The 22,234-nt window shown below is 26.5% G+C and overlaps 2 protein-coding genes across 2 annotated transcripts in view; one reads left to right on the forward strand and one right to left on the reverse strand.

The window, feature by feature from the left end:
• Positions 1-2,571: 2,571 nt before the first annotated feature.
• LOC122497627 (40S ribosomal protein S10b-like) lies at positions 2,572-5,569 on the forward strand. Its single transcript, XM_043604865.1, has 3 exons — positions 2,572-2,728; positions 4,922-5,066; positions 5,217-5,569. The coding sequence occupies exons 2-3, from the start codon at positions 4,923-4,925 to the stop codon at positions 5,544-5,546; spliced, it is 474 nt and encodes a 157-aa protein (XP_043460800.1). The 5' UTR covers positions 2,572-2,728; position 4,922; the 3' UTR covers positions 5,547-5,569.
• An 11,757-nt stretch (positions 5,570-17,326) lies between these two features.
• LOC122497692 (ribosomal RNA processing protein 36 homolog) overlaps positions 17,327-22,234 on the reverse strand; it is a 33,646-nt gene continuing 28,738 nt past the window's right edge. Inside the window, exons 2-3 of the mRNA XM_043604955.1 lie at positions 17,781-18,294; positions 17,327-17,683 (exon numbers count right to left, since the gene is read on the reverse strand). Of these exons, the coding sequence (XP_043460890.1) occupies positions 17,544-17,683; positions 17,781-18,294 (654 nt within the window). The 3' untranslated portion in view covers positions 17,327-17,543. The remainder of the gene's footprint in view (positions 17,684-17,780; positions 18,295-22,234) is intronic.

Genomic DNA, 22,234 nt, shown 5'->3' on the forward strand with positions numbered 1-22,234 from the left:
TTTCGATTTCACGTTTATTGATCGACTCGACTGATCTATTACCATACGATTTAGGGACCTTTCGACGTTCGCGCTGAGAGTGCTGTGAGTATAAGTCACAGCGCAAACATAACACATATTTTAAATCATAACGGTAATAGACCAAGAGTTTGTCAAATTTCATTTATTTACATTTTAACAAAATTCCATATTTCCAGTTCGTTATCAGCAGAAACTCACCGCCAATTCTATTCGCTCACTGCCAATTCTGCTTTTTTTACTGGAAGGCATAAATAAATAAAAAAAAGTAAAATTAATAACGCCCATATTTCAAAAAAATGAATTTGTTTATAAAAAAATATTTTTTTTTTACAAAAAGTGGCCATTTTGTTAACTTCAAAAAATCAAAATTTTTTTATTTATTATGAATATCATGAAAAAATATCATGAAAATCATTATCATGAAAAATATCGTTCGTAACTATAGTGCTAGCAGTTGCCAATTTTTCCAAAAAAGTGGTCGTTCAAAAATTGGCAACTGCTCGCACTCGTTACGAAATATACTATTTCAGTGCTATTTGAGCCCGTAGACGGGCTAAGTAATTATGCAACATAAACTTTAAACGCGTTTTTCTCAAAACCACTTTTTTGCATGTGACCTTCGTCACATGTGTGGGTATCGCCGAAACTAAAATTATTGAAAAATATTAATTTTTACTATTTTTTTAAACCAAAAATCTATGCCAAAAATCCTTAATTTTCGAAAATCTTTGTTTAAATTGCCGACATTTTGTTATTCTTGCATAAAAATTTAAAAATTCTAGTTCGGGCGATAAGCACAGTCCTATACTGAACAGAAGTCAAATTGAATTTTGTGTTTCATATTTTTTTAACCGGAGAAATCTAATTACGCAGCTGGCATCGGTACTTTCAGCAGGTCTAAAAGAATTGTTAAATTTTTAATAAACAAATAATATTTTTTTAATAAAATAAGTTTTTTTATGAAGCTAAAGAGTGTATTTATTTAACTAAAAAAGATGCAGATCAATATAATCCATAGGAATTGTAAAAAAATTCTAGAAAATAGCTTCATTTCCAAACGTGTAAATTCTTTCAAATAATGTAAAAGTTGTTTTATTAAATTTTACAAAATTAAATTAAATTAACAAATAATACAAAAAAATTTTCAATTAATATATTATTTTAACAGGAAAATATGTTATTTTACTTATTTTATTACCTATTATTTTATATATCTTATAAACTCTAATTTTCCATCAAGGATAAACTTTTTTTTTCTAAAAACGTCAAGTGTCTCTTTTTCTCAAAAGTCTCAACTTTCTCCAATAGGTTCCTTCTTCTTCTTCTTCTTTCCTTTTTAGTGGCCTATTGCAGCCAATAGGTTCCCAAAACTCTAAGGCTGCGGTTACACCTCTGCAGGCAGCCTGCCTGCCTGCAGGTTGTCATGGTAACGTACAAGAGTAAGAGAGTCAGTGACTTCAAACTTCTCCCTTACTCTTGTTGCTCCTGCCTGCGCAGGCAGGCAGCCTGCAGAGGTGTAACCGCAGCCTAAAGGCCTTTCTCTAAAGGCCTTTCTCCAATAGGTTTTAAAAACTCTGCGTCTGCGTCGGTTGCTATAGCAACACATGCTAGAATCAACGCAACGCAGTCATTCGCAGACAAACGCAGAGTTTTTGGATCCTATTGGAGAAAGGCCTTTAGGCCGCAGTCCCATGGCAGCGTTTTGCGTTGCGTTGTAATGAGAGAGAATGCAGCAAACGTATATTTGCGTCTTTTTCTCTCCCATTACGACGCAACGCAAAACGCTGTCATGGGACTCCACCCTTATAGCAACCGACGCAGACGCAGTCATTCGCACACTTTTTAAAATCTATTGGAGAAAGGCCTTAAAGGCCTAAGCACAACAGATTCGCGAACGCAAAGCATGAGTTAGAAAAGGACAGAGATATATTTGTGTCCTTGTCTATCGCATGCGTCTCGTTCGCGAACGACTTTCGCAAACCTATTGTGCGTTGGACTTAAGTCGCGTCGGTTGCTATGGCAACATATGCTAAAATCAACGCAACGCAGTCATTCGCAGATCGCAGCCAAACGCAGAGTTTTGGGGGATCCTATTAGAGAAAGGCCTAAAGGCCAACGCAGAATAGAATCTTTAACCGGAACCGCAATCGTAAGCGTAACCGTAAGAATGAGTGAAAGAAGGATAGGTATATTGTTTATCCTTCTCTAACTCATTCTTACGCTTACAGTTACGATTGCGGTTTCGGTTACAGATCTATTCTGCGTTGGCCTTTAGGGTGGAGTCCCATGGCAGCGTTTTGCGTTGCGTTTTGTAACTAGGCAATGAGTGCAAATATAGCGAACCTATATCTTCATCTCTCTCACACTCATGGCCTAGTTACAAAACGCAACGCAAAACGGTGCCATGGGACTGCACCCTTAAAGGCCTTTCTCCAATAGGTTTTAAAAAGTGTGCGAATGACTGCGTTGCGTTGATTTTAGCATGTGTTGCTATAGCAACCGACGCAGACGCAGTCCTTCGCACACTTTTTAAAACCTATTGGAGAAAGGCCTTAATGAGCACGAGTGTATGTTACCATGGGCTGCAGAGGTCTGAACGCGGCTTAATTCTGAAACAAACTATACTTCTTTGATTCCCATCACTGACCACGTCAAGTATTTTAACGTCCATGTTCTTTTCATAGGAAGACTTTAAGTAGATAAACACGTGAGTGGAAGATTTTGTTTAAAATTTCTATTTAAATAAATATCAATCAGTAAAATTAGAAAAATAGTATATTCTTTTATTTTTAAATAAATTACTAAGTAATAATATATTCATGTTTTTACTGTTTGTGCGTATTTCAATGGATTTTTATTTGCAATAATGGTTTCGGTTTGGTTATGTTCTTACTGCAGTATTCTTTACACACTCAACATTTTTGCAACAAATTAATTGAACAATAATGTTTTTTATATTTTTAAATGTTTTAATCCTGTCGTTTCTCAAATTTGTTCGCCACTAGATTCTGAAAGATTCATTTATGTTTACGTTGGCAACATAACCATAAAGTGTGCACGCTTTATTAATTTTTCACATATTCATGGAACAATGTTTTTTATTGTATCCACACTAATCCAGATATTTGAAAATTAAAAATTGAACCTTTTTTCGAGTAAATTCATCACTTTCAAAGTCAATAATAGTAGATTAAATTTATTACCTGTCTGAAAGATGTTGCACTACTAAATTTAATCACGTTCTTTTATGGTGTCGAAAAAAATACAAACTATAAGCGTCAATCCATTATATTTTAGCAAAAATAGTTGTAGCCTATTTTTTAAATTTTATTATTTTTTTTTAATTTATAATAGTAAATCTTAATAACTCTACAATACATTTTTGGAAATAATTTTCAGAATTTATTGTATTTAATTTGAAATTTCAATTTTTAAGATGAGGTGCGCGAAAAAAGGCTATTTTGACAGCTGTAGAAATATAAGAATATCATAGTCTTGAACAATGAAAATATTTAAATATTATTTAAATTATTTCTGTTTCAATTATAATTATCGTTTCAATAGTACGTAAATATTTTACAATTTATAATCACGTTAATAACTCCTTTGGTGACAGACTCACCTGTGTAGTTAATTTTCATCTATTTTATAAATTTCTCTTTAAAACTTTTGAAAAATTTGTAATTAATTTATATTTTAATAAATTTTAATTCAATTATTTTCAAAAATTTTAATAAAATTCTTGGAAAACATTTAATTATTTTCATAAAATAATAAAAATTTCACAGGAATTCAGTTATTTACAAATTTTCTATAAATTTCTTCTCAATAATTCAATTATTTTCATAAATAATAAAACTTTTCGCAGAATTTCAATTATTTTTAATACAATTTTAAACAAATTTCTTGAAAAATGTTATTTTAAAAAATTTGGTTAAAATTAGTCAAGAGAATTCACTTATTTAAAAATTTATTTGATAAAATTCTTTACGAGCATTCAATTTTAAGAAACATTCAATAAATAAATTATTTATTTTCATAACGCGGTGCTAAAAAGGGCACTTTTTTGCACCTTGTTATGAAAAATATCGTTCGTAACTAGTGCTAGCAGTTGCACTTTTTTTTGGAACAAACTGTAGGCGAAGCGAACAGTTTATTCCAAAAAAAGTGCTCGTTCAAAAATTGGCAACTGCTCGCACTCGTTACGAAATATACTATTTTATATTTAAATGATTGAATTCTAGTAGAATTATCAATTAAAAATTGATTTAAAAATGAATTTCAGTCATAAACTTTAGATTATAATTGAATATTAAAAGCATTAGAGCGTGAATTTGAACTATTTTCAAAAATTCTCTACAATTAAATGATTTTCAATATATCTACTAATTTAATAAAAATTTTAAAAGAATTCAATTATTTAAAATAAATTTAATTATTTTCATAAATAACAAAAATTCCACAGGAATTCAATTATTTTCACAAATAATGAAACTCATCGCAGAATTTAAGTTATTTTTAATACAATTTTAATCAAATTTTTTGAAAAATTTTATTCAAATTCGTCGAAAGAATTTAATTATTTTAAAATTTGTTGATAAAATTCTTTATGAGAATTCAATTTTAATAAACATTCAATTATTCAATAAATTATTTATTTTTCTATTTAAATAATTGAATTCTAATAAAAATTGATTTAAAAATGAATTTCAGTTAAAAATTTAGATAATAATTGAATATTAAAAGCAGTATGGTAATTTTTCATTTTTGGTCACTGGTTCGAGCCCTGAAATTTGTTATTATTTAAAAAAAGGAATATTTTGAAAACAAAAAATGAAAATTTTTCTAAATTATTAATTAATTTCTATTTGATACTAATTATCATTCCTTCGTTTTGTAGCATGTTGATGCCCAAGAAGAACCGTATTGCTATTTATGAGTACCTCTTCAAAGAGGGTGTAATGGTGGCCATGAAGGATTATCATGCACCGAAACATCCTGAACTGGAAACCATTCCGAACCTTCACGTCATTAAGGCTATGCAGGTACATAATTTTTGTTGTCACTGTAACTTGAGTATTTGACTTAAATTGTAGTATTTTTTAACAATTAGAATTAAATTGTTAATTAACCTTCCAAGTACCTTATTTAATATTAAAAAGCGAATTGTGAGTAATTATAAATTTGTTTTCTAGTCTTTGAAGTCAAGAGGATACGTGAAGGAGCAATTCGCATGGAGACACTATTATTGGTATCTAACTAATGAAGGTATTGGATACTTGCGAGGATATTTACATCTTCCACCCGAAATCGTGCCTTCTACTTTGAAGAGACAAGCCAGATCGGAAACAGCGAGACCAAGGCCTACTGCCGGTCCAAGGACTGAAGGCTCAAGACCTGCGGAAGATCGCTCAGGATATAGAAGAGGACCCAGTGGTGCTGGGGAAAAGAAAACTGATGTAGGTGCAGGTATTGGAGATTTGGAATTCCGCGGTGGCTTTGGACGTGGTAAAGCTCCTCAATAAATGATTTAATTTTATTCAATTAATTTCGGCATATTTATTATTCCCTCACCGTATTTCACATTTTAATTTAGGTTTTTTATTTCATTCAAATTTTTCAAATCGTTATCTAAATTTGTTCTAAAATGACAAGACTTTCTGAATTTAAAAGAATTCAATTATTTTTTTTTAAAAAATTGATAAAATTCATCAAAGATTCAATTATTTTCATAAATAATAAAATTTCCACAGGAATACAACTAATTTAGAATAGCATTTTCAAATAAATTTCGAACAAATCAATTATTTAACAAAATTTGTATACAATTCTTCACAATAATTCAATTACTTTCACTAATAATAACAATTTTCATGGAAATTCAATTATTTAAATAATTTCTTGATAAAATTCTAAGCAAAAATTCAATTGTTTTCATAAATAATAAAATTCATCCAAGAATTTCAATTATTTTTAATACTATTTTAAATTAATTAATCAAAAAATTCAATTACTTTCACAAATACAGTTTTCCACAGGAATTCAATTATTTAAAATAAAATATTCATAATATTTATTATCCTTCAAAAAAATTAATTATAAAACAATGTTTATAAAATTCTTATGAAGAATACAATTATTTTCAAAAATAAGAAAACTTTTCACAGAAATTCAATTTTTTAAAACATTTTAATAAACTTTTTTGTAATAATTCAATTGTTAAAACAATAAAATTCTCTGCACCCGAAATTTCAACTATAACAGAATATAATTGAAAAAATTTTGTATATTTTTTTTCTGACACTATTTTGATTCAGAAATAAGGTAAAAAAATCAAAAAAAAATTTCATGATTTTTTCGGAAATTAAAAAAATTTTTATTTTTAATTTCTTTTTGTAACTTTTGACAAAATTAAAATTTCACAAAATCCATGCCCTTAAATATAAAATGGAGTGTAAGAAACTCATGAAAACAAAAACCATGAAAAAATAATAAAATTTGTGAAAGAAGAAGCATTTTTTATAAGTTTATGGTAACATTTCGATGTTATACCATAAATTTACAAAAAATTAAAATTAAAATTTTACAAAATCCATACCCTTAATTATAAAATGGAGTGTAAGAAATTCATGAAAACAAAAACCATGAAAAAATAATAAAATTTGTGAAAGAAGAAGCATTTTTTATAAGTTTATGGTAACATTTCGATGTTATACCATAAATTTACAAAAAATTAAAATTAAAATTTTACAAAATCCATACCCTTAATTATAAAATGGAGTGTAAGAAATTCATGAAAACAAAAACCATGAAAAAATAATAAAATTTGTGAAAGAAGAAAATTATGAATTTTGTTGTCCAACGTAACAGACTTAGAAAAAGAAAATATTAAATTTAATTTTAAATTCTTTCTATTTCTAACAATAATTAAAAAAAATATAATTTTAATTAAATTTGTCAAAAAAATTTCAAAGAGAAAAAATTCCACATCCTATAAAATAGTGAAAAATAAATCAATTTAAAAATTTTTTTGCAATAATATTATAACAAAGCAAATAAGAATTATTAAAAATTTGAACTAATTAGAACAAAAGTGATAAGAAATTTATAAAAATTAATTTTTGAATAATAAATAAAGTAAATAAAAATACACTACCGTTCGTGAGTATCAGGACGCCCCTTTTTTCATGAGTGGAAAAATGCTTGAAACGTAGAAAATAAGAATGACAAAAATTTTTCGTATTTTTTTCCTGAAAGCTGATGAAATTATGAAAAGACTAACACCTGATCGAAGAATTTTCGTTAACTATTCTGTCAGATACAGGAAAAATACTGGATTTTTCATGCTTTTCGTAATTTTTTAATTTCTCGAAAACTAATTAACTTTTATTAGCGCTCTTGGTCTTGTTTTAATCTCTATTTAATGTAGAATCTAAATTATTAACTGGTATTGTGAAATAAATTTTTCCAAAAAAAATTTGAAACCGTAAAAGTAGAATTAAAAAAATTCAAAAAATTATCATGAATATTAAATTGTCAAAAAGGTCAATGTAAAATATGTTCATTTACTAGATATAATAAAATTCAAAAAAGCTTTTTAATTACTTAATTATTTAATTAAAAAAATTTTGTTGTTGAAAAAGTGTCAATCTGTTTTTCAAAATTTTTTTATCCGACTTTCACAGTTTCAAATTTTTTTGGAAAAATTTATATCACAATAGGGTAACTGCACCAATTGCCGAGGGTGCTCCAATTGTCGAGGATAATAATTTTCTTTTTTAGATAAATAGTATAATATATAATATTTAAGAACAAAAAAAATTTCTAAATAATCTTTGTATTTTCAACTGTATATTTATATATACAAATTTCGTAGCGATTCTACTAAAAAAATTATTTAATTAATATTATAATTCACTGCTGTCAAATTTACACGAATCTCCATTTTCTTAATACTTCAGGTTGATTAAAACAGATTTTTAGAAATGCAAATTAAACGTATTTATAATGACTTTTTGTGTACAAAATTATTATTATAATTTTGTACACGAACTAAATTAATTTTGTATGCATGTTTTTTTGTTAAAAAAAAATATTTAATATTTTTTAAAAGCAAATCATCGGTATTTGGTTCCTTTTTTTTGACAGTTCCATTTTTCGAGGTAATGACTCGAAAATTGGTGTAGTCACTTTTTTCGCTGATGCACCATTTATCGATGGTTAAGTGTTTATTTACTAAACGTCAAACATAAATGCCAAACATTTATAGGTACAGAGAAAAAGAAAAAAAATGCTCCAAAAATTTACAACCAACAGAAAATAATCAACCAAAAAAACGAGGAAGACCGAAAAAAAATTAATAAAAAAATGCATTATTTAAAACTAAAAATTTTGTACTATAGTTTAATTATAATTAACCATTATATTTACAGTTCGTAATAAAAGTTTATTTTATTCGTTTACAAATTTAATGTGACTTAAATTAATTTATTTTTTCAATTAATGTCTGATTAACAAAATTGATTAAATTTAATTAACTTATGGGCAATTCTCTGGAACCTTTAACCTTTAGGTGTCTTATATTTATTATGCAATTACTCAAGATATATCAAATGTTTTATAAAAAGAATTATTGTTCCATGTAAAGAATGTTTAATAATATTTTTTTTTTTTTTTTTTTTTATTGTTTATACTCCTGCCCTATTGGCCTTACCCACTTCGACAAGAGTCCCCGAGAAATACTTTTTTGGATTAAGCATAACCATTCTACTTTAGAAATTTTCTATATATTAACCTAATTTGCGTCTACAGCCGACTTTATTAGGAGTACTCGCATTACGCCTGGACCACCCGTCAATGGGTTTTCTCGCCAGAGAAGAGGGAAACTGTAGAAAACCTCTCTGAGTACAACCGGTTTATCGACAGTCGAGTTCTAATGGTGTGTACCGGACAATAATCGACGGTGCACATCATTATACCTCGACGTCAAACCTCCCGCTCAGATTGTCTCACGTGCCGGAAAAATACCAAGCCAAGTGGGCGCGAACCAAGGGTACTTATACCCTTGGTCCTTAAACGACCACCAACGCCAGGCATCTATCCGACTGAGCCAATCTGTCGGTATGTTTAATAATATTAAAATATGTTAGTTTAAAAATTATTAAATTATGTTTAGTAATTAATATATATTTTTTAATGTGGAAAAGTAAGCAAATCACGAGAGTCCCTTTAGGTACTTTCAGAAACATAAACTAATTTTATAAGTTGGCACATCAACATAGAATAAAACGACGAATACATAAATGTAAATGAATATCTAAGGATTATTTAAAGTAATTAGAAGATTATACGCATTTGGAAAGTAAAGATATTTAATTTCGAAAAATTTCCCTTATTTTCGTGTCAGGACCGTAACTGCAAACGTACTTGCAGATATTTTAAGAGTGCCTTAATAAAATGAATTCAACAATACATAGAATGAAAGCTTAAAACTTACTAAAACTGTGGCCAGTTGAAATTTTTATGTGCAATAATTTATATTGAAATTATTGAAGAATATTGTTCTTGAATTCGACAAAGAACCTGGTTATGTCAGGACCGTAAATTATTCGGCACAATTAAACAAAACTATAAAAATTTATCAAACCTGTACGCACATTCGCACAATTATATTTTTTACTTGTGTGTAAAAGCACGCCTTAAAATTTTCAATAATTATCGAGATACAAGGAGGTACACGTGAAAATGTCAGGACCGAAATTGTCAGGACCGTAAAAAACTAATTTTTTGTCGCAATAAATTAGGATTTCAAGGTTGTCAGTGTGATAAATTGATAACTTCACTATTGACCGTTTTGTTTTTAAAGTTCAAAATAGAAATATGTAATTCGTAAAGTTAAAAATAATGAGGTCAATGAAAGAAATTTAGAATAAAAAGCAGAACAAATGAGGGAAAAAAGAACGAAAAAAAGGGAAAAAGAAGCAGAATACAATTTGAAAAACTTGCATCAGAGAAGGAAATTATTAAGGTTATCTAGAAAAAATATTACAATTAAGATAAATTTAATAAATAAATAAATAATAATTAAATTCACTAATTTTTATTAAAATATTTAAATTTGACCAATTTAATTTAAATTTAATATAACTCTAATAGAGAATATTAAAAAATAAATAATAAATATTATAAAAAAGTAAAGACAACCAAAATATTTAAATCCAAAACAATCGAAAACAATAGATTTTAACCTGTAAAAAATCGTCTTATTAAAAAAGAATAAAAATATATGAGACCTTCGAAATATTACATTTTTAACTGCAAAAATAAATTCTAAATGCTAATTTTAATTTATATACAAATTTTTATTAATGTGCTAGTAAATTTTTTTTTTTCAAGTCAAAAGTTAAAGGTTCCAGAGAATTGCCCTTATATTTATAAAAGTTTAAAAAGCAGTTAAATAATTTTCTGTCCTGTATCATCTACTATAAAAATGTTTTATATCGATATTATAAATTATTCAATTATAGTTAAATAAATATATTTGTTTTCTGGTAATGTTCTATAATATTTTTATCGAAAAAATAAATATCTACTCGATTTTCTAATATCTGTACAGGTTAATTGTTAGGTTATATTGGGTTATATGTTTAAAAATGTCATACCCTCGACAATTGGAACAGACCCTCGAGAAATTAGCACAAGACCATCGACAAATGGTGCTTTTGCTCGATTGACTTTTAAATATATTTTTTGCTTAACAATTTAGTTTATATTAAAAAAATAAATATGAATATTAAACATTATTAGATCCTTCGTCCAAATATACAAAAATCAAATTTTAAAGTGCATTTACTTCCGAGAAAAAAAATGTCAAAGTCACATGTTGCCTAAAACCCTCGAAAATTGGTACAGTTACCCTACCATTAATTAATTTAGATTCTACATTGAATAGAGATTGAAACAAGACCAAGAACGCTAAAAAAAGTTAATTAGTTTTCGAGAAATTAAAAAATTACGAAAAGCATGAAAAATCCAGTATTTTTTCTGTTTATTCTATTTATTCTGACAGAATAGTCAACGAAAATTCTTCGATCAGGTGTCAGTCTTTTCATAATTTCATCAGCTTTCAGGAAAAAAATACGAAAAATTTTTGTCATTCTTATTTTCTACGTTTTAAGCATTTTTCCACTCATGAAAAAGGGGGCGTCCTGATACTCACGGACGGTAGTGTAAATAAAATTTCTTTTCTTAGAAAATAAATTTTAAAAAACCGTATTTCTCATTAATATCAATTAGTTTTTTTACAATTATTCATAAGCAAATTTTTCTATATTTTAGAATGTTAAATTAATATTGCTAATATTATTATAGATTGAATTTAAAAAAATTTCAAATTGAAGTTTTAGAAAAGTTGAATTTTAAAAGATTTTAATTAAAAATTCTGAATAAATTAGTTTTTAAAAATATTTTTATTCACATTTTTTCAAATTAGTTATGTTTCTAAATATGTAATATTTAATTGAAAAATTTTCAAATTATTCAAAATTTCATGAAATTGTCTTGTAAACAAGTGGATTTTAGAAATATTTTAGTTATTTCTACAATATAATTGAATTAAAATTTTGAAAATAATTTTTAATAAGTTACAGTAGCAATTCTTAAAAATTATTCAAATTTAAAGGATTTAAAATTTGAATTTTTTTTGAAATTTGAATACCTACTATATGGAAAAATAATGGATAATATAATTAAATATTTATTTCAAAAAATCTATTTAAGTTCAAAATTATTTTTAGAGTAAACTAAAATATTTTTAGGGTTTAGGAAAAAGTCAAAGTTTTGTCTAAAAATCAGGAAATTCTTTCAATCTTTCATGGAATAATTTATTTTCAGAGTTATTATTTATGACCGGGAATGGACCGGGAAATGACCGTGAATTTTTTTTTACAAAAATGTGGCCACCCTGAAGAAGCATTTTTTTGTAAATTTATGGTTTATTATATTATACCATAAACTTATAAAAAATGCTTCTTCTTTCACAAATTTTATTATTTTTTCATGGTTTTTGTTTTAATGAGTTTCTTACACTCCACTTTATAATTAAGGGCATGGATTTTGTAAAATTTTAATTTTGTCAAAAGTTACAAAAAAAAATTTTTTAAAAAAATTTTTTAATTTTCGAAAAAATCATGAAAATTTTTTTCTTTTTATCACCTTATTTCTGAATTACAGGCCTCGAACTAGGTCCGTAAATCCCGTAAAAGTCCGTAACTTTGCTTGAAGTCCGTAAAAGTCCGTTTTTTTGAAAAAAGGTCCGTAAAGTCCGTAATTCGATTGAAAAAGGTCCGTAAAGTACGTAAATTAGGGTAGAGTGGGGTAAAAAAGCCATGGTGTAAAAAAGCCATTTGAGTTTTATTTAAAAACTATTAAGCCGATTTATCAGCTGTTTAGAATATAAATACTATTAGGTAATACGCAACTTTTGAATCTAGTTTGAATGTTGTACCTAGATTAATATTGTTTTTATTGTAATTTTAATTTTTTGTTGCTTTTTTGAAAACATTTTGGTGAACTTTTCAAACATATTACAATTTGATTAAGTGAACGAATAATAAAAGTAAATGTTTGTAGAAAAGTATACCGAAAACGTATACAATGTTAATTTTTGGAAATTGAACTGAATTAACAATTTATTTTTGCTTTTTTTAATAACTGGTCTTGGGTGTAAAAAAGCCAGGGCAAAAAATCCATTGAATATTTTGTGAAATTCACTTGTTTTCTATTTAAACTAACCTTCTTATTTTACAAAATGTCTCGTGTTTATTTAATAAAATAAATTAAACACGACGAAAAAGTAGTTCAAAGTGCATTTAAAAAATAAACAATGAATAAACGGTTGCAACGAAATATGTTATCTGTGGTAAAACTTAAAGAGAACTTCTAAAAAAGGTACGAAAAATTGGCAGTGCAAATGGAAAACAGGTAAACTTAATATAATTTTCAATTTTGCTTGCTAAAAACTCTTTCATAATTATTAGAATATTTTTCAAATAAGACTATTTGTCATATAAATAAAGAGAAACTATAAAAATACCTAAATTGATAACATGTTTTGCTAAAATCGTAGGGTGGCTTTTTCACCCCACCAGGTGGTGCAAAAAAGCCACTTACAGTGCTTTCGTAAAACTCTTATAACTTAGTCCTTTCATGAGATGAAAAATATTTCCGTCAAGAATTTTCAAGCTTAATAACTAAACTTTCAATAACAATTGGAAATTTGAGAAAAAAATTTTAAATACAGATTTTACAGCATCAAAAGTAAAAATGTGGCTTTTTTACCCCACTCTACCCTATAGATATAATTTGGATAATTTTAGAGAAATTACAAATGATTGAAGGAATTCAATTATTTTCAAAAGTAATAAAATTCTTCGCAAAAATTCAATTATGCTCAAAAATTTTTTTAAATTCTCGTCAAAATTTTATAGATAATTAAATTCTTCTCCGAAATATCAATTATTTTCAAAAATTTTAATAAAATTCTTGGAAAAATTTCAATTATTTTCAAAAATTTTCCCTAATTTAATTATTTTTAATATCTACTATTTTAATAAAGTTTTGCAAAAGAATTCAAATTATTTGAAAATTGATTGATACAATTCTTTAAAAGAATTCAATTTTAAGAAACATATGTAAATATTCAATAAATTTTCAATAAATTGTTTTTTTTGTATTTAAATAATGAAATTCTCGTAGAATTTTCTCATAAAAATTGATTTATAAATGGATTTCAGTTAAAATTTTAGATTATAATTGAATATTAAAAGTATTAGAGCGTAAAGTTTTAGAAATAATTAAATTTTGAAAAGGTTTTAGATACAAATCTTTCAAAATTTGAATTTTTCATATTTTTAACTAACAATTCTGTGGAATTAATTTTTTTTTTTTGAAAAAGTTTAATTGCTGATTTTTTTATATTATTTAAAGTTTTTATTTTCTAATATACATATTTAATTGAAGAAATTAAAAATAATTGAAATTTCGTAAGATTGAATATTGTAAACAAATGGATTTGAAAATTGTCAAAGAACTTTTTCGAAAATTATTAAAAATAATCGATTTTCAGAAGAATTTTAGTTAAAAATTCTTGAAAATAATAATTGAATTGATAATGAATTTATCACTCTATCTTTAATTATTATAAAACATGAAGTTATCGATTGCTTATCGATATCTTCATGTTTTTTAGTTATGAAAAAATCTAATTTATAGTTTTAAGTAAAATGTACTCTTATATATTTTTGTCAGTAATTGGTCCGTAAATGGTCCGTAATTTTTCATTTTTGGTCCGTAAAGTCCGTATTATTAAATACTTTCACTGGTTCGAGCCCTGGAATTAGAAGCATTATTGACGCCAAGATTTTTAAATTGCTGAAAAAGAAATTTTTTATTATGACGAGTAATTAGATTTCGGTTTTTGTTAATGTTAATTATAAAGTTAAATTTTATTTGTTACAATTCAAAATGCAATGAAGAACATTGACTTAATTCGGAAATGTAATTAAGCCGCAATGTACAATAACAACAGCTAAGCCCGGGTTGTTTTTTTCAACTGCAATATGTACTTCGAGTTGTGTAGTAGAGAAAATATTTAAAATCAATCATTATTATTAAAATTTTAATTATAAATTTTACTTGGTAAACTTTTATTTCACTAATTGTTTGGACAGTCACAAAATCTTTTACTTGGCGGAACTTTTTGCATCAAAGATGTTTTTGTTGGGATTTTAAAACTTTTTGCGTCATCTCAACTTTGTAATAAATAAAATAATTAATGGTAAAAATATTGTGGTCTTTGAACTATTAATTTAAAATAAAATACAATTAAGTTTTAAATAAGAATTTATTTAAGATATGATTCTTTACAGAAATTTTTACATAATTTTTAGAATTTTTATTCTATACACTCTAAAAATAACATAAAAACAAAAAAGTTTTTAAAATAAATTTCAAAGCTTTCAATCCATAATAATATTTCAAAATATTTTACAAATCTGTTAAGTAGTTTAATCTCTGCGTTCGTCTAAATGTCAAAAAATTCAATTTTTTTGAGAAAAATCAAAATTTTTCAAAAAATACGAAGTAAATTAAAATTTCCTTTAATATATATCGAGATTTTAACCCAATCAATAACATTCTAGAATATTTCACATAACCGTTTAGAAGTTTAGTCTCTGCGTTTGTCTAAGTGTCAAAAAATTCAATTTTTTTGAGAAAAATCAAAATTTTTAAAAAAATACGAAATGAATTAAAATTTCCTTTAATATATATCGAGATTTTAACCCAATCAATAATATTCTAGAATATTTCACATAACCGTTTAGAAGTGTAGTCTCTGCGTTTGTCTAAATGTCAAAAAATTCAATTTTTTTAAGAAAAATCAAAATTTTTAAAAAAATAAGACGTGAATTAAAATTTCCTGCAATATATATCGAGATTTCAACCCAATTAATAACATTCTAGAATATTATAGAAATCCATTTAGGAGTTTACGCTCCACGTTTGTCTAAATCTCAAAAAATCGGTATTTTTCCGGTTCTATAAAACTATATAAAATATTAAATAAACTTAACAGAATTCTTTCTTTTTTGATTCTTTATCCAACGAAAAAAGAATGAGCTAAATCGGTTAAGATTTACTCGAGTTATTCGATTTTATCGAAAAACAGCCGATATTTCGAGAATATATATTCGCGGTTTTTGCTTTTTACTTGGCGGCGATTCTCTACCGCGAATCTTGATTCTTCTTCGAAATTCAAGTATTTTCAAAAATTTTAATAAAATTCTTGTCGAAATTTCAATTATTTGCAAAAATTTTTCTAAATTCAATGATAATCAATATTTACTATTTTAATAAAATTTTCCAAAAGAATTCAATTATTTAAAAAACTTTTTATTAAAATTCTACGCAAACGTTTAATTATTTTCATTAATAATAAAATAATTTTGCAGAAATTCTATTATTTACAAATTTTTTATAAATTTCTTTGCAATAATTCCATTATTTTTATAAATAATCAATCTCATTGCAGAATTTCAATTATTTTTCGTACAATTTTAATCAAATACCTTGAAAAATGTAATTATTTTAAATAATTTTATTTAAATTCTTTATGAGAATTCAATATTAAGAAACATTCAATTATTTAATACTTATATAAATTATTATTTTTATATGTAAATAATTTAATTCTCGTAGAATTTTCTAATAGAAATTGATTTCAGGGAATTTCAGTTAAAATTTTACATGATAATTGAATATTAAAAGCATTATAGCGTGAATTTTTAGAAATAATTGAACTTTGAAAAAGTTTCAAATTGAAATCTTTGAAAGTCTGAATTTTTCATATTTTTAACTAAAATTTCTGTAGAATTAATTTTTTTCAAAAAGTTTAATTGAAATTATTCGAAGTTTTTATTTTTAATATATTTAATTATATTGATGTATATTTAATTGATGAATTTCCGAATAATCGATGAAATTTCGTAAAATTGAATTGTAAACAAATACATTTGAAAATTCTCAGAATTTTTTTTTTAAATTATTGTAAATAATTGACGTAAAGAAGAATTTTAGTTAAAATTTCTAAAAAATAATAATTGAATTGAAATGATGAAAATAATTTTGAAGAAATTACAGTAAAAATATTCTTTATAGTAGAAAATAATGATCTTATCACTCGGTCATCTTTAATTATTATAAAACATGATGAAAATTATCACTTTCTTCATGTTTTACAATAATGTTCTCAAAAATTGTTGAATTTCAAAGAGATATGAATTTAAATGTTTTGAAAATCTTAATTCCAATGGAAAAATAATAATGATTAAAATTTAAATACACAGGACCGCACAAAAGGAAATTGAGGTGGACATGTTCTAAGCATAGGCGACCTTTATGTTTTTGGGGTCGCTGATTGCGATGCCTTGAGTTGACCTTGATACTGACGTGATGGGGTCATACGGACACCGGCATCGTAATCAGCGACCCCAAAAACATAAAGGTCACCTATGCTTAGAACATGTCCACCTCAATTTCCCTTTGTGGTCCTGCGTGATATTTTTTTAAAAAAGAAGTTATTGCTGTTTTCGAATAATTTTACAATTAAAGAAATTCGTAAATAAATGTAATAGAACATTTATTTGAGTATCTAATCAATTTTAGAGTGAATCGCAGAATATTCTTTAAGGAAAAAGTCAAAATTTTGTCTGGAAATCAGGGAAAAGTCAGGGAAAAACAAGGCAACTCTGATTAAAATCGAATCATTTTTAAAAAATATTATGGAAGCTATATGATAACAAATTTGAATTATATATTCATGTTGTATAAATAAATAAATTTTTGTCCCCTTTTTGAGGAAAAAAGGTACTGTGATGCCTGAAAAAGACTTTCAATATAACATAAATGTAAACATTTTTTAAAGAATATATAACTAATAAGTATTATTTATCAAAGATAATATATCAGTCTGAATTGGATTCCTCTAATCTCCTTCTGTCTTTACTAGCATTTTTTTTCCGTAGTCTTTTGATATGCTTTTTCAGTTTTCCAGAATTCTTTAAATCGTCATATTGGGAGACAAGGTCTAAAATTTTCCTCTCAGCTGAAAATGAAAAACAAAATTAATAAATAATCATGACTATGGTAAGTACATTAAATAAGAATTAAATTAAACAAAAATGTGAGAGTTCTAAACTAACATTTCTTTCTAAAATTAGGTTTCTCTCCACTTTTTATGGTTTTAATGATTTCTCGTTTCTCCAGTTGTTTCTTATCCTCTGCTTCCTTTCTTCTTCCTTCTTCTCTTATCTGATTTTCTAACCTCTGAATAAGGTATTTAATTTTTTTAACAGCTTTAGGATCCTCGGCATTTTTATTAAGCTCATCCTTAAGAGCAGTCAAATCGTTTTTTTTAACTTCTGTAAGAAAGCTGTATGCATTTTTGAAAGCTTTTTCATTGTAAGTACCGCAAAGGCTATCAAATCTAGGATCTCTTGGTACATTTTGCTTAACAGGAATGAGTTTTTTTAATTGAAACATTCGCTTTTTTGAAGAAATTTCCTGTGGTCTGTTTTTATTTTCCCGTTTCAAAACAGTCTTTTTACCTATTGGTTTTCCAAACATAGCTTCATTATAAACTTTAGAACCCAATTTTTCCTTTAACTTCTGCAAGTCCGCAAAACTCATTTTAGAAAGTTCTGCCCGAATATCAGTCTAAAAATAACAATTAAAATTTATTTATAAGAGTGATGAAACGACAAATTATGCGTTCACGCTAATTTTTCTAAGGGATCGTCCATAAACCACGTAGCACCATTGTTTTGGGAATTTTGACACCCCCCCCCCCCCATCTCCCCCATGTAGCACGTTATTAACATGTATTAGTGACATCTTTTACTCTCATCGTAGTCAATTGCTTGATCACACTCCCCCTCAAAAGGCAACGTGGTTTAAGGACTGCCCCTAAAAAGCAATAAACATATAATTACATATAATACAAGATATCAAATTAAAATTAATATTGAAATTCTTGACATTCACAATCACTTAAATTACTTAAACAAAGTCAAAAACAAAGTTCTGGATGAACTAAGAAACTATATTTCTGTTAATAAAATTCAAGAAATTGTAAATTATAATATATCTTATAATTATAATATAAAACAGAATTATTATAATAGTAAGTTTGAAAAATTAAGTAAAAATTTTAATATTAATGAACAATTTGAATTAAATTTACATATTAAAAATTCTCAAAAACAATATTAATGATCCATTTGTACTAATACTCCTATACCAGATGAGATAAATGACATTTTAAGATTGGGTGGTAAATTCAGTTCTATACGTTTATGACTTCGAAAAACTCACACATTTTTAATATTGTTAAAGATCTAGAGAATGACTTAATGAGTATTCCTAAAGAAAGTAGAAAGGAGATTAGACATAAGATTTTAACTCTTAGTTCCTGTTATATAAAAAATCCTAAATTCATTTCACATTCTGACAGAATTATAGCTAAAAATATTAAGTTAACCACAAATTTTTTGAAAAATAATAAATACCTTTTTATTACTAAGGCCGATAAGGGCAATACAACAGTCATTTTAAATAAACAAGATTATTTTGATAAGGTAAATTCCATGCTAAGTGACAAAAATATATAATTATGATCTAATTTCTGAGAATCCATTAGTGCCTCTACAAAAAAGAGTTTGTTTTATATTTAGTTTAACTAAATAAATTAAGAAATAATGGTTATTTGGAAGAAAATATAAAAAGAAAAGATTTAAAACTACGAACACAAATTTGGCAAGATTTTCTGGTTTGACAAAAATACATAAAGATAATTGTCCGCTTAGACCTGTTGTTTCAACCATAAATTCTCCTATACATTTTATGTCTAAAGTTTTTACACGGAGAGACCGAGATTACTAATTTTTGTATAAAATCACACTAGAATTTACTATTTTCACATTGCAACCACCGGAAATAAGGGGACTTTTTGTATTTTTTACTATTTTCTACACTAAGTCACTAATCCCGACAAATGTTCACCAAATTAGCAAAGTTTCTTACTATTTCGTCCAATAGTTCCAAATAACTGTAGTAAACTCAGAAGCATTGTGTACGTAAAATTACTACAGTCGTTTGTAAATGCAGAAAGAAAGAATGAAAGAAAAAATACGGATTTTTGTCGCCGGTTTCCCGTCAATTCTTGACTAATGGAGACAAACTGGAAGGATTTTTACATACACAGACACACACACACACACACACACTTATATATTTGTTGGATAAATATTTGAAGACACACACATGTTTATTTCACTTATATGTATAGACGCGGTTAATTAATACACTAATACACAACTGCACGCACGACAACGAATTTCGCTGAAAGTATACATCTTTGTTTCCTTATATATTGAATGATGAAAATTTACAGCACTTACGAGAAAGCAGTTTACTTTTAACAACATTATTATAAGACATAGTTCTTGGGACAGGAATAAATGCAAAATTTATTAATTTATAATGGTCAATTTCTGAGATAACGAACGACCTACGTTTCACTTTATATTTAATTATTGTAGATAATATCCAAATTTATTTTACATACGCGAAACATAGTCACTGTCAATGATCGGATGGCATTGGCTCATTTACGGAGATTGACGAAGTTAGCAACCAATAGAAATGCAGGCGCCATATGACTGCACTCGCTAGCCACACTTGCTCACCAAAAATTACTACAGTGGATAGTAGGTTTTAGTGGAAAATGTTTACATTTGTCAGATTTTGTCTAATTAAATTAGAGAAAACTATAATCAATTTTTGCTACATTTACAACTCTTACACAAAATATTAAAACTTGCTATTTCAATGTAGCAAATTTATCTATTTCTTTTGTAAATTTATCTAATTCTGTAGCACATTATGCTAAAAGTCCCCTTATTTCCGGTCATTGCAACCATTTTTAGTAATTTTTACGAATGTGGGTCTCTCCGTGTAATAAACATCCACTATTAGTAATTATTATAATATATTATAATCACGCGTCCAATAATAAATTTAATTCACTTGGCGGGTTTTTTGAAATCTACGAAATTCACCAAAAAAACTAAAATTCTTGTATTCTGTAAATTTTTTTTACCTTTTTTGGAAAAAAGTATCATTTAGCAGCTTTTTGACAAAATAAGTAGCAAAAAGTAGGCTTGACCAAAAAAAGTGTCAAAAAAGTGGAAAAGTGTGTCACTTCGAAGCCTGAAAAGTGATAAGTATTGTATGTACTCATATGTAATTGGTATTAGAAAGCAAAGGAAGAGAATAGTATAAGGGCTTAAAGGCGCATAATAAATGTCATAACAAAATTATTGAGATAAAAGAAGAAAAGGCCTTTTTCAATCGAATTGGAAAGAAAGAGACTGATATAGAATCGAGCGGATAAAAAGAAAAAAGTATGGCATTAGAATAAAGTTAGGATAAAAAGAAAAGAAAGTGAATAGTAAAAGAATTAATAGAGATAAAGTAAAGGTTATTAAAAGAGATTATTTATAAAGATAAGGAAAAAAGTAAATACTAAGATTCAAATGTGGATAGAAAGAGAATAAAGTAAATAGTAGAAGGATGAAATAAGGGTTATTAGAAGTGATTGAGAAAAAATATGAGATAAAAAGAGATTGAAAGGATTAAAAAAGGAAAAACCTGGGATAAAGGAAGGTCATAAGCAGGGATCAGTGTGTTCTTGGATTAAAGTTTTTTATTTAATTAAAGTTTAAAGATTAAATAGATTAAAGCAGCGACAGAAAGGGAAGAAAGTTAATAGGAAAAGAATTGAAGATGATAAGAAAAATGTTATTCAAAAAGATTGAGAAGAAGAGAAGATAGAAAGCGATAGTAGTAATAAAAATGGGGATAGATTAAGAGAGATAAACTTTATCTCTTTCCATCTCAGAGGTAAACAAATATTCAAGGAGATAGGATTCCTATCCCTTGACCTCCAGCAGGGAGATATAAAACTGGATAAGTATGAAGTGATATTGAAAAAGGTATAAAAAGTTATCTTTGGGGATTGAAAAAGGATTCAATGGAATATAATGAAGGTTATTGAAAAAGATTAAGAAAAAAGAAAAAATCGAATTTTTTAAAATTTAATAGAAAAGAGATAGACTCTGATAGAACCGAAGAAATAAAAGGAGACAAGTATGGACTGAGATTTAAATAGGGATAGAAAGGGAAAGAAGTGAATAGTAAGAGGATAAAAGGCGATAAAGTAAGGGTTATTAAAAGAGATTGAATAAAAAGGGAAGATAGAAAGAGATTGAGGGGAATAAAAAAGGGATAGCCTGGGATAAAAACAAGATTATTAAAAGAGATAAGTATATTCTTAGATAAAATTAGGGATAGAAAGAGATAGGTGTGAATATTGAAAGTATTAACAGAGATGAAATAAAGGTTATTGAAAAGGATTTATATAGAAGGAGAGATAAAAAGTGATTGAAGTGATAAAGTGGGGATAGACTACACGGAAAAAAAGAAATTAGCTGCAGCAGTAAACATATGTTTGCTGTATAACATCTCTGAAAATTAGCTACCACAGCGAAGAAGTTTGCAGTGGCAGCGAACATGTTAGCTGTGACAGCAAACATTA

Source organism: Leptopilina heterotoma, unplaced genomic scaffold (genome assembly GCF_015476425.1).
Source record: "Leptopilina heterotoma isolate Lh14 unplaced genomic scaffold, ASM1547642v1 Lhet_135, whole genome shotgun sequence".
Taxonomy (NCBI): Eukaryota; Metazoa; Arthropoda; class Insecta; order Hymenoptera; family Figitidae; genus Leptopilina; species Leptopilina heterotoma.